The sequence below is a fragment of the Meleagris gallopavo genome, chromosome 1 (genome assembly GCF_000146605.3).
Source record: "Meleagris gallopavo isolate NT-WF06-2002-E0010 breed Aviagen turkey brand Nicholas breeding stock chromosome 1, Turkey_5.1, whole genome shotgun sequence".
Lineage (NCBI taxonomy): Eukaryota > Metazoa > Chordata > Aves > Galliformes > Phasianidae > Meleagris > Meleagris gallopavo.
In genome coordinates this window covers 28,262,479-28,276,255 of record NC_015011.2, presented here as the reverse complement: position 1 = coordinate 28,276,255, position 13,777 = coordinate 28,262,479, and the positions used below count along the sequence as shown (strand labels likewise).

The 13,777-nt window shown below is 36.2% G+C and overlaps 1 protein-coding gene across 1 annotated transcript in view; it reads right to left on the bottom strand.

Annotated features, from left to right (window-relative positions):
* Window positions 1-1,942: 1,942 nt before the first annotated feature.
* The window catches only part of CNTN1 (contactin 1), a 218,902-nt gene continuing 207,067 nt past the window's right edge, over window positions 1,943-13,777 (bottom strand). Inside the window, exon 24 of the mRNA XM_010707006.3 lies at window positions 1,943-3,925. Coding sequence (XP_010705308.2) covers window positions 3,846-3,925 — 80 coding nt within the window. The 3' untranslated portion in view covers window positions 1,943-3,845. The remainder of the gene's footprint in view (window positions 3,926-13,777) is intronic.

Below are 13,777 nucleotides of genomic sequence, written 5' to 3'. Positions count from 1 at the left end.
CCAACAGAATTTACTTAGATCATATTGTCATGATCTGAAAGATTGACATTTCAGTGATGTATTTAAATATACAGAATCTCCAAGCAAAAGCATTTGGAACATTTTCAAGATCTGTACTGAAACGTATTCCCTGATGTCTGTCATTTTTGTTTTAATTCCAATAAGAAATGTAGTTTAATGTCATGCTGGGGCAGATTGAGACTGGAAGATCTGGTCTTCAGCCAGATATCTTCTATTTAAAGGCATATTTCTTATCACTTTCTGTAGCTAGAGGCCCCAAAGTCTGAAAACAAAGAAGTCTCACAAATAAAAACAAGTTCATCTGGGAATTATGTTGACTGGAAATAATGAAACATTTTCTCTTTTGGATGTATATTCTCTCCCCAACTCCTCCCCATCTTGCTGCAGCGATCTGTTTCCCTCTGTTACCTTTAGCTCCTACAATGCCATGTGTTCTGACTTCCCCCCAGCATACACTCACCCTGTGCTCTGCAGGCCCTGGGCAAGGCAGGAGGAAGGCAAGCTGAGGTGTTTGCTGGCTGGGTGTCCAGAACAGGAAACACAGTGACCTTGCTGCTGCCTGCTTGGTTGCAAATGTCTAATTTAAGTCTTCACTTTCTACTCAGGCTATGTATTTCTGTAGTATGATAGCTGTTTAATACATCTGCCACTTTCCAGTAGATTCAGAATTATTAGCAGGTAGTCTAAGAGAAACTTACTTCTCTTAGAGACCAAGATAAAATACAAAACATACCAAATCAAACCACTCATAATATCCCCTTCCCCAGTCTGATCTCTGTTCTAGTTGACAAGACAATCTTCAGGTGCAGGGCATGAAGGTCTTTTCCAACCAAAGTGATTCCATGATTCTACGAAACATATTCTGTCAACAGCTCTTTTCTTTTGGGATGTCTGAAGATAAATGAAACCAAGTTCTGAAATATATCGTGAGCTTCACTAACAGATAAACTTCTTTCACGCTACATTTGGTGCAGCTTAGGGTCTGAAAGTGATCCCTAAAAGGCTAGTAGCCTCTCAGTTACTTACTTACTTTGATGTAAGTAAGCCCTTGAAACTGTGAATGAATCGGTACAAAGCTTAACACTTGGTTAACTCTTCCTCCCAAAAGCTCTGAAAAGCTCTCAGTCATTGACATCATGAAAATCTTTAAATCTATGTCATCCATAATCAAAGTGAAACAGCCATTCTTACCCCACAGAAGCTCTTTCAGTTCTGCTAAATTCATAAGAACGCAGGGGAGGGATACACAGGCTTTCATTCTAACCACATTCTTACTGCTACAGAGAACCGCATCATTATTGTGAAAGCAGAAAGCTCTAATTCAAAAGACAGTTATTATATCTTGAGTAACATTAATACATTTATTTATCTTTAATTTACTTTTCATTCATAAAAAGGACAAAGCACGGTCCTGCTCTATTCATTTGAAAAAGAAAAAAGAAGGTAAAAAGTAACTAAAAAAACAGTTCAATATTCATCTGTATCAAATAATAGTAATATCAAGTTTCCTGAAATATAAAGAAACAACAAATATGTCTATCTATATAAACTTTAATTAAGAACCTTGCATTTTAAAGCAGATGATACATTAGTTAGTTTTTCTTTACAGCAATTTGAAACTTCAGGTCCCAGTCGAATTTATACAATTATGTGAAACAATGAAAAACTTTGAACTATCTGATGAGTACGTGAGAGCTACCTCATCTGTGTTGCTGATTTAAAAAAGGAAGTGGCTTTCCCTCCCAGGTCATTTTCATGCAAAAACTAACCAGTTTTGCTTTTTACATCATGTATTAGAAAAGTAAAAGGCAATCATGCATTTGGCAAAAGTTTTAGTTGTGGCTGTAGATTATATAAAAATGAGTCATACTGCAAAAGAACAAAACCAAATGAAATACAATAAAACACCTTTTTTTTTTGTTACAGAAGGCTTACAGCATATTAGTTTCTCATGTATGAAGACAGATCATTTCTCTTTCAAATAATTATACAATTTACGAAACAGAGTAGTGCTTGACACTTTGACATTCCTCTATAGGGAAGTTATCACTTTCACCTATTTAAAAAATTTCATATTGTAACAAATAGTTAAAATTAAACTAAAACAGTATTATTGATACTTCTTCATGAAGATTCTACACTTCTACATGTAAATATATAGTACAAAATTATACAAATTAAAGAAGGGGGTGAAAATCATTAATAGGCCTATTCTTGCTTCATGTAAATATTGTTATGGACCTCTACAGTAACAGTTCTAAAAAGATAAAATCTATTTCTAAGTAGCTAGCAAGGTTGTGCTAATAAAATATGATTCAAAGCTTATAATTCTTGAAGCATCAGACATTGCACTATTACTCGAGCCATGTGATTCAGTATCACTGTGTTTCTTCAACATTCACACTCAAACTAATTCCCAGCATACCATGGAAAACATAAAGAACGTGTATTTCTTTAAAAACTTAAAAAAATAAAACAACCTCCAAAAAAAACAACTGAAACACTTTAGACACAGTCAGAACAAAAACATTCTCTATCTCTAATAGAATTCCCATTTTGCAAAGGCCATAGCAAACATTTAGTCCTGACATTTGGGAGCTGACTTTCATGTATTAACACACAGTTGGACCATTCAGTGCTCTGTCAAATAGGGAAACAGTCCCAGAACTTTAAAACTCTTATTTACAACACTATGAATATTAGAATAATATCAAATTCTTGAAAAAGCATATAATTCTCCCAAATGTACGCTTCACCACAGGAAGGTAACACCTGGAATCTGCAGCATAGAAATGTAAATATAATAATTTTTTAACTGTGCTACTCTGTTTGTGTCATTTACTGTATATCTATTTCTTTTTTTTATATTTTAAATCTTTTTACTTTAAAAAATAACATAAGCTTCCTACCATTTCATGGTCCATTTAGTTGATCTTAATATTGTATATCTTCAATGTGTTATATTGCTACCTTAAAAATAATAGTAATAATACTAAATCAAAACCGATATATTGTGCTGCTTCCCTGAAAGCTGACATTGCACTCCTAAAATCATCAACAATGATCATAACAAAATTTTCAACAGAACTGTTTTAAGAAAAAAATGCAGTAAATCTAGTGTCAGTGAAGTACAGGTAAACTCCTTTAAGTTGAGCATACTATGAATGTCTCAGGTATTCTGAACATATTTAAAATAAAATTTTTCTTGCCATTGACACTTACTTCAAGTCCTTCAAATTGTATCCAATAGCCTCAAGAAATATAGCTGTGAAAATGAACAAAATGTTTTTGCTTTGACTGTCTCTCAAAAAACCAGTAATCCCAATGAATGATGATGGGGCCATTCAAAAATATGCAGTACACAAAACATATAGGATAGTACAGACAGACGTAGTACTCTTACATTTATCACATACAATCAACATTTCAATCTCTATTATATTTCACAATTTGTTATTCAAGTTAAAGCACCTACGTATGGTGATTTTACTTTCACTGTACAGCCTATGTTATTGGGTTTTAACACTGTAACTTGCCCCATGGGACCGAATCATGCAACTGTCACAGATCAGCATAAGTGTTTTTATAAGGCATATTGGAACAAGTTAAAAATATTTCTTATCCTTTCAAAAGTTGATTTACTTAATGAAGGAGTTCCTGGATGCCTCAGTCCTTTCAAAGTCCATAGGAAATTGGTAGGGTAATTTATTTTAAAGTGTAATTTATTTGGCTTAGGATGGTGCCACAGGAATCAAGAGTTGCAGTCCTCCTCTTCAAAGGGAGTCCCTTATGTTCGGGTGAGGACAAGATAAATTCAGCTACATTCAGAATCCCGAGTAGGCAAGGACAGCGAGGGCAGGCAGCACCAGGCCCAGAAGCAGAGTTGGTACTCCAGCAGTGGCACCTGCACAGCAAACAGATAACAACATGGTGTTGATTTTTCTTTAGCATTACTCAGAGTAGGGAAACAAAGCTGGATGTCAGCAAGAATGCGGGGTAAGAAGACTGGAAAACCAGCTGGCATATCTCAACACAGCTCCTACCTGTATGGATAATCTGAAACGGACAAAGAGACTTTCTACAGCACAGCAGAGAACTTGGTTTTTTGTTCTGCAAGAGTTGTTTATGCAGCGTGTTTATACAAGCAGCAAGGCCATTCAGAACACATCAGTGTATTTTGATTTGGATGGTCCAACAAGCCAGGAGGTTATAGCAGGAGGCAAAAGGTCAAAATAAATATTTAAGCATGTGAAAACAAAATTAATGGAGTCTTTGAAATGTGATGAAGCAAAGAGACACCTTTGGAAAAGTTAATGTTATTATGATCAGCAATAATCTGAGAGATGTCGAAGAGCCTGGTCCATTTGTTTACCTGCTTGATTACAAAGTCCAGATGGCTGGCTTCTAGCAGTGTGGCATTTACACATCTGTGTCTGTGCAAGTCACAAGGATCTTTCTAGAAAGACAGATCTGCAGGCTTTATGTGTCAGTCTGAGAAGTTTCTGTATCTTTGTTCTCGAATATTCTGTTAATAAAGGGCTTTACTAATTAAAAGTCATCAAAATATGATAGTGAGTGTAAAAAAAACCATGATGGTTTAAAGTGAGAATTTGATCAAATAAATTCTGGTAGGTTACCTTCAAGCTTTTTTTCTTGCAGTATTTCCTACCCACAATCATAAAGAGAAAGTAAGGAAACTAGATAGAAATGAAACTGACTGATAACAAAAAACCTTTTTCACAAAGTTAGTGGACTGAGTACAAATCAGACAACTGCAGAGCTCACCAGCTCATTAGTTAATTGTGGATATACAAAAGTGGTATTATTCAATTGTTTGTGCTTCCCACATACATAATTGCAGGGATATTTATTTATTTATTTATTTGGATGGTGTTTTCATGATATGTCTCAACACAGTATGGGTTTGACTTCCTTCTCATCAGTGACTTCTATGATGCACCAAATGTACTATTCGCAATTTCAGGATGCAAGCTTTGCTCCATGAAGATGTCTTCTAAGAATCATCACATGCAATCTTAATCTTTGTACTAGGCAGGGTTTTTCCTCTTTTCAGTCATTTAATTGAGCCTTCAGCTGCAGTTCTCCATGTTCAGAGCACTATCTTCTTTTCTCCGTCAACTTCAAACAGCCCTTTGTCCAAATTCACGCAGTTCTTTGGAAAGCCAATTGAGAGCATATCTCAAGCTAGAGTGCTTATTCTTCTTTCCTTCAATTAGCTTATTACAGTACTTCCAACTCATTCCTGAATGTTGTCATAGTGGGAAGAATTATGTTCCACCATATATTTATACAATATATGTGTATCACTGGGGCAAGTTGGGTCTAAAGACACCTTTTAGTCAAAATCAAATGTGTGTCCTCTCCATCCCAGGAATGGAAGGAAGATGTTCCTATAGCTTGTCATATAGCAACTCATTTAACAGAAACAGGACCATGAGCCACTAGCAAACAGAAGGCTTGGCTTGTTTACAAGAGGCCTTAAGCAGTGAATTTTGAGTGCTATTAGAAAGGCAGATCTAAAAAGCAGTGTCTCCTGACTCATGGTGGAAGCTCTACACAGATCCTATCAGAGATCTGCCAGAAAACTGCCTCTGAGATGGAGCCAACTGTTTCCCTTCCTGTTTCTGTCACAGGAGGAGGAAGCGATATTTTCACATCATCCTGGTTTTTCTGCTGTCCATCCAGGGAGAAAGTCCGTAGCATCTGCCACAAAATCAGAATTTAGGTCTTTCCCCACAGAATTTCTTTTCAACTTCAGCCATGTTCCTCTTACTCTGCTTCCTCTTTCTAAGTCTCTCACCCCATTCCTCTTGGCTCTGCTCCTCTCTCAAATGAAGACGCTTCTGCTGCTCCATTCTCTTCTTTGTCTCCCATATTAAACTCCACCTGCTGCTTTCTCTTACTTTTGACCCCCTCAAAACTCTTCTCTGATCCTACTTCTCCCCTTTCCCTTAGCGCTGTGGAGATCCTTTCTGAAGTTCTTCTGAACTTCTTTCTCACAGCCAAGCACTTGGAAAATCAAGACAAGAGACCTACCAATCCTTCATTTCTTCAATTCACTGTAAAAAGTACAGCACAATAAAAGATGAAATTAAGGAAAATATTGAAAGGTTGCTTCGAAGTACCCATAAATGGAGGAGATTTACACTTAAAATGTATACAAATGTATGTTCAGATATATTCTCATGCATAACAACTATGCATTCTGACAACTGTGAAAAGTATGGGAGCATATTTATCTATACTTTTTAGTGATTTGTGAGGCACATCATTCTTTTTCTGTACTCTTTATCCTCAAATATCAAAGTAGTAGCTTTTAATGAATGAGTAATGGCCATAGAAAACAAATTCTATATTCTATGCTTAAAAATATCCTCAAAAACATATTCTGCCTTTATCAGAGTAGGCAAAGACACAACTGAAGTCATATTCTGAATGAAGAAAACATGAAGAAAAAATGATGAGAAAATAAAAAGAAATTTCTATCTGCATGAAACTATTCTATAAAGAGAAAGGAATAATAAATCTTGCCCTGAGAAGCACTCACTGGCTTCAGAATTAAGAGTTAGCAGGTCACCCCATTACAGCCATTCCTTACAAGGCATCAGACAACACATTAATGGAACATTATGAGGATAAATCCACATTAAATTCATCTTGTCTTTTCATATATTTTTTTGTTATACTACCAACCCACATGTCAGGAAGCATATTTTACTTGAATTACCATTCACCACTGCATGATGGCCTGTACTCTCCAGTAGCTCATGAACAGAAATCAATGTACATTGTGCCCGAATAACGATCACAGTTAATTCTGTGCAACAGAATACTGCAGTTGTGATCTGCCAGTTTTAACAACCTCTCAAAAACTAGAGTAATGCCGGATAAAGACTTAGTGAATGGGAAGAGATAAACGTGTGGATTTAAATGAAAATAGAAGGGTTATTAAACTCCTCCTGAAGTCTAGCCAGGCACAAACAATTTAGCAATATAAAGCTTCATTCTCTCCTCAGTGCTACAACATTTGTTCTGTTCTCCCAATCAGCATCTTATGTATCCAGCACGCATGTCATTGCAAGATACAGTCATGAAAGTAGAGGCCAAAACCAAGTCACTTGTCACATCACCTAATTACCACTCCAACCCATTATCTGTGGACATCAGATCAAGATTCCTCATTTCCTTCAAATAAACACACCTTAAATTCATTTTTTTCCCAACAGCCCCAAACAAAATAAGCCATGAAATCTTGTTTTCTTGCTATGTTCACATGAAGGCCTTACTACTGTCTGCTGTAGAGTTCCTATAGTCGGTATTTTTAAGCCAATGACTAAACTATCCATAGAAACGTATGCCTTATTGAATACAATTTGCATTTGATGCATTAAATCATCATAACTTTTTCCTTCCTTCTTTTTTCAGCAGCCTTTTGGGATAACTATCTCATGAACTGTTGCTTGCCTGAGTAAATGAAGGGCACAACTGCTGGACAGGTTTGCGTTCAGCAAGACCTCTACCTACCACAGGAACTCCTGGTGAAGTCCTACTAGTCCACAGCTTTCTATATGTACTTTATATACTTCGTTGCCAATCCAATCGTCTAAAGCCAAGAGTAAATTTTTTTATATTTCTGAATAGAGATTCCAAATTTTCTGGCATCTTGAACACTATGCAACATGTTTTCCTATTATATTCAAAAGTAATGAAATTAATTTAAGGTCCAAATGAAAAAAGTTAAAACAATTCAGACTTCTATATATTTCCCAAAACTCTACAATGACTTATTATTAAAAATATGTCATTATTTTCTTTATGTGTTACCTATCTTTAAGACAAGACAAGACATTTCTGGCCCTTTTCCCAACATTAGTATCCTTTCCATATTGATTACAAAAAAATGATGAAGGCTATTTAGAAATCTTACTTTCATCAGGTCTGCAAAACAGGAAATTAGTTCCTGATCATCTGTGAAACTGTCGTATGTAAATAACTTCTCTTTCTCAATGAGAAAGCATGTGCTCTGCCAACATACACAAACGTCAAGCTGTTCCTTGGCTGATCATGAACTGATCCTGTTGTAGCAAAACTCCTCTGCTTTTGTTATCAAGAAATATTGTTGAAGAATTAATCGGTATTACATCAGTTTTCTTAGTTCCTGGGAACTGAACATTACGGGGAATATCTACATGAATGTTCTAGTTTGAGGAGTGTGATCTGAAGTATCTCAGCTGACCCACTTACTGGGCTTTATTTTGCACTGTGGAGCTGACTTAGACACACTGTGCAGGAACAGAAGAGACAGCGTGCAAAGCAAAACCTGACCTCAGCATACATTGTGGAGCTGGATCCTCAATGTTTTTTTCTGCACATCTACCCTCTACTGTGCTGTACAGATCATTCAGGTAGACGCAGACTGACCATCTGAATGATACAGTAGATACAACACATTTTCCTGACAAAATCTATCATAAATTTATTACAAGTGAGTAAGGAAAACAGACTATTTCCTTATCAGAATTGAGATTTTATATGAATAATAATCAATTTAAGTTTGTAGCAGAACAAAGTTTTACTCTTGTTATTTAATACACGTATGTGCCTTTGCACCTATTTTGAAAAAATGGATTTTTTTTTTTTTGGACAAAACTCCTATCTACTTTCCTGTAAACAATATATTGACCTTTTGGTCCAGTGCCCACGAAGCAATGTCCATCAGGGCTGCCTGTTTCTATATTTCTCCTTTTTACTTTATGAAAGGTAAATGCAAAGCTTTCTCAAATTGTGTATCTCCTTGCTTGCAACTAAGCATGTTCACTTCTGCGGGAAATAACTGAGCCAACTGGAAAAGGTATTTTTGCCTCCTCAGCTCCTCTGAATACTGTTCCTTAGTTTCTTTAGCATCCCCTAGGCTCCATCATTATCTGTTTTGAGTGCATATTTACCCAGGCAGAACAGAAAAGTGGGAAGGGAGGAAATACATTTTTTTTTAGGTTAAACTACACTGCATAAAATAAGTGAGTTGGTTTGTCATACTGTGAACTGGCTTCTGAAAAGAAATATTACTTGTCCCAGCTGGAAATAGGATCTTCAAGGAAGGCTACTGCTACTAAGAAGAAATGGGAAATATCGGCAGACATGGTTTCAATTTTGCTATTCCTATTCATGGAAAATAATTGAATTGATTAAAATACGTTTACCTTGCATCAGTGACAACATTGCTAAGTCATAGGTCCAAATTTCCATTGTCTAGGATTATTTTTGTATAGGTATGAGGAAATTTTCTTCTTGTCTATGCCATGAACATTTCAAGAAAGGCTCTATAGAGTAATTCTGTGAATTACAGTTTTGCAGCACAGCAGACATGATGGCAATAATGCTGTCTGTGCACTTTGCCTGTGCTTAGTGCTGTGCTAATGTTTACTGTGTTGCTTTAAATCTTTTAAACCTATTACAAGAACAAGAGAGACATGTTCAAAGGACTACTGATGTCTGAGTGATTTATTTACCCACTATTAGTTTGTCTTCTCCTACTTGAGAATCCATAACAGAGCCAAACAAACTCTTTGTTTTGTTCTGGCAACAGCACCTGGCTTGCTGGAAGCTGCATGGGCTTCTATTGACTCTGGCCTTGCTGGAGACCTGCACTGCCAAAATGACAAGATGCCTTAGACTCTGAGGAAAATGAGATAATATTCAGTTGGCAGACTATTGCTAAATGTGAATAAATGTGAATTATTTCTCAGAATCTTCTTCCCCTTTACTGATTAGAGATTATCTTGCATGGATAGTTAATTAGAAGACCACACACGGTATTTTTAAAATGTACTTTTAAAGTGATATACTAAACAAATAAGAGAACAATCTGTGGGGGTCTGTCTGTGACCCAGATTTGTACTTTTTACCATTTTGTGAGCTTCAGGCAAAGGCTTGTTATATCTTTCAGCATCTGCTCTCTCTTCAGTTGTGAGCAATCACACCTGACAAACTGGCTTGCAAGAAGCTCAAACACTACTGCCAGACCAAGCAAGGCTGAATCATGTGTTCTGCTAAGAAGAGGTGTTCACTGCTGGAAATTGCCTGCTGAAGCAGCAGGAGGAGCTTGGAGCAAGTTTTAGTAGGTCGCCCATGTAGAAAATCTCATCTGCGATTACAGAGATAGCCTGGTATGGCAAAACACTTGGCTATGAATGTTCCACACAGCCATATTCTTCATGGCCTCAGAAATTATGGTTGATAACTTCTCAGAGGAAGTCAGCTGCTTTCTCTGGCAGTCTCATTGACAAGGCCTAATATTTCAGGAAAAAAAAAAGGGAGGCTAGAAAAGAAAGTTTAATCATAGCCCTGAGAAGAATTTACAGCCACTTTTCTGGTTCCTCTGACTGGGTACTGGCTTATCACATAGTACTACATGGGATGCCCTATCCTTCATGTCTTCTGATATCTGCCTTAAGTGACTCACTGTGGTTCCACGTTGCCTTTTTCTGATCCAGTTTTTGGAATGCACACTGGAAGAACATTACATACTATGAGAAAAATAAAATGTACAGTCACAGCTATTTCTTCTCAGTGTGCATCATTTAAAGACCAAAAAGCATAGATTTGAAAAGGAAAAAAAGACATTTATGTTGATTAATATTTACAGACTTTCATATACACAATTTTACAGAAGAATGTTCTTAGGGCCCTGTGATAGCTCGGTGGTGTGACAGTAGAGAATATAGCTGCACATAGCTCAAAATGTAGAAGACACTAGTTATTGAGACTTATACAAATTATAAGACTAACGTGTCTTTGATTCAAACTTCCGTGATGAATCCAGTCTCTAAAATCAAGGAACCAAAAGATGACAGGTCAAGCAAATTTTCATGCTGCTTGAGAAAAAAAATTGTGACTGGCCTTCTTTCCAGCTTTCTCAAATGATAGTTCTTACTTCAGCGACACTATAGAAAAAAGCCACAAGCACCAAGTTCAATACTCTGAACAACTCATTTGAACAGATATGAAGGATTCCTTTGAAATTTCCTGCTTTGACAGCATTAATATTCCTCCTGCCCTTCCCCACTGGCTGAATATAACTGTTGAACAGGAACAGAAGACAAACAAGTACCTTGGTATCACTCTCACAAACCTTACTTCTAGGACATATCTATCTTCACCTCTCCACCTATAGCTTCTATGAAAAGGCTTTGGATATGGTGAAAGTAAAATATATGGCATTAACATTTAAAAGCAAGAACATTCTGACATCTTAGTCCTTGAAGTATCCTGAAAATGGCATGGAGCATTTCAGTATGTAATAAGATGTACTATTAATAAATCTACTGAAAGAAGGCAAACATACACCAGTATTTCCCATATGGTCACTTTCACTTAAAAGATAATTCTGACTTAGCAAATAATTGATTCTACCTGTGCTTTATACCTGCAGTAACTAAAGTAATCAGAAAATCACCAATGGCTTTTATCAGAGAATCACTGGTTTTTGTTCTGTTACAAGCGAGAGAGGTTTCATGCAAAAGTATGATACAGCACATGTCTAATCTAGGAGTTCTGAATCACGCTCCTCACTAAATGAGAAGAAAAGTAGTTTGGTTAGGTTAGGTACATACAACTGAGAGTTATGAGTGTGCCACTACTTCATGGCACCCCTAGGATAATTTGTTAACCACTGAACTTAAAAATAATTTGAATAATGAACTTCTATTGCTACTACTAAAAATTAAAACGTGCAAAAATTTTCACAGCTAGAAACTATTCCCTTCTTCTTTCCTTCATCCCTGTGATCACCTTTGCAATCCTGTCTAGATTATTAAGGGGAAAAAATAATGAGATGAGTCCTCCAAATATTACTTTAAACCACTCTAAAGATCACTTGCCTACCTTTGATTTCTCCAAGCAATTAAAAATGCTGTATATAGTTCAGTAGTTAAATGTCCAAGAGGTGAAATTAGAATATGCATTTGTATTAAATTAAATCATTATGCATCAAAGGAATTACTATATTAATCCAAAATATGCATCTTAGCATTCAGTCTATGGGCTATGTGATTTTTTCTGCAGTGTTTTATTTATTGTGTTGCTACATTTAAAGAAGAGAGAGTTAAAACACATAATGAACACTCAGATTTCTTCCATCTTCCTCTAATGTTGAAGTGAATATAATATCAAGTATTTTGCTTCATTGTTGTATTGATGGTCCTATTGAAACAGTGGCTATCAGAAACTTGCCAATTTTTTCAAAAGGGTATTTTTAACTGAATAGCGAGCCACAGTTTATTTTTCTTCATCTACTTAAACATTTTAGAAGTCAGTCACTGATTGGTAGATAATATCCAAGCTACTGAGCACAGTAAGGAGAGTATATGAGGATTTCAAAAGAACTAATCCTTTGTCTATCAACTAAGTATTATTCAAGCATTTTGTAGTACACTTTCCTAAAGCTGGGAGTACAGGGTCAGATTTACTGAGTGATACCCAAGCCTCTGCCTCATTCAGGACACTGACTCCGACAGTGGTCTGTAACAGATGAAATGGAAAGAAAAACAAATCCATTGCCTGCAGAGTACAATTTTTGTCTCATATTCTTCCCCACATCTGTCAATCAGTAGTTCCTGAGTCAGGGGCTGGATATAGGGCATTGTTTTAAACAAAGCAGTGACAGACCAAGTCTGTATTTATAACTCTGTCCTGCTCAGTCTCCTGGCACTGGAAGTTCCACAGTTTAATTCTGTGCCATGTAAGAGTATTATTTGGATAGCTTTCAACTTGCTGCCTGCTTTTACTGAGTACCTTCATCCACAAACCATGAAGAAAAGTGAATGTTTTTCTAGTTAGTTTTTCCCTACTATGAATGATTACTTTACCTTTAGTCTAGATGAAGATCCTTGCTTCACTTGCAGAATTCACCCCATAGCTGTAGTACCCTCCCTTGGCTTTCTTGATAGTTTTTCAGTATTTTTCCTGAGTATCTTTTTGTTATCTTTAGAATAACATCAGAAATCCAACTACAATTTTAAAAAATATGTTTCTATGGCAGATACAGATTCCTATAGCATTCTAGCAAGCTTGGTGACAGTAGGCATAATCTATGACATGTATAAAGGTGTCTCAAGTTGTGATACGTTTCTTTTTTGCTAATGCTGAAAAGATTTACAGAGTTCCCAGGCACTCATGCAACCGTGCAATAACCCTCAGCTGGGATTTTGCAGGTGATTCCCAAGCTTACACAGACAGGCAAGTAGCAACTCAGATTGCAAAAGAAAGTCGTGCATGAGAAGAAGTTACAAGGTCCTTTACAAGACAGAAGTCACTTTTGTTGTTTTCTGATGTATATCAACTGTGTATTCAGACTTTCCCACATAAGTGAACATAAATGACCAAAACAGCATCTGGATTATCACTGGATAGTGCTTTCTAAAAATATAATCAGATAAGAAAACATATCCACAGTCTGCCCTGCAAGAGAAGAAAAAACTGAAATTAAGGATAATTTGACTAGTCAAGAAAATGCTTGCTCTAACACTACATATTTTGCAACACATGGAATTGTCAATCCTTAGTTCTCAAAGAAGAGAAATTAAAGAAAACCAAACAAATTGTTTTAGGCAGATTTTTGTACCAGGTTAGAGAGTACTCTGAATATTTTCTACTTATATTTCAGGCCATGATACAACAGTCAAGTGCACTGTAAAAAATCAAGTTCTCATAGAGGAGAATTATTTTGGAAGTGTAT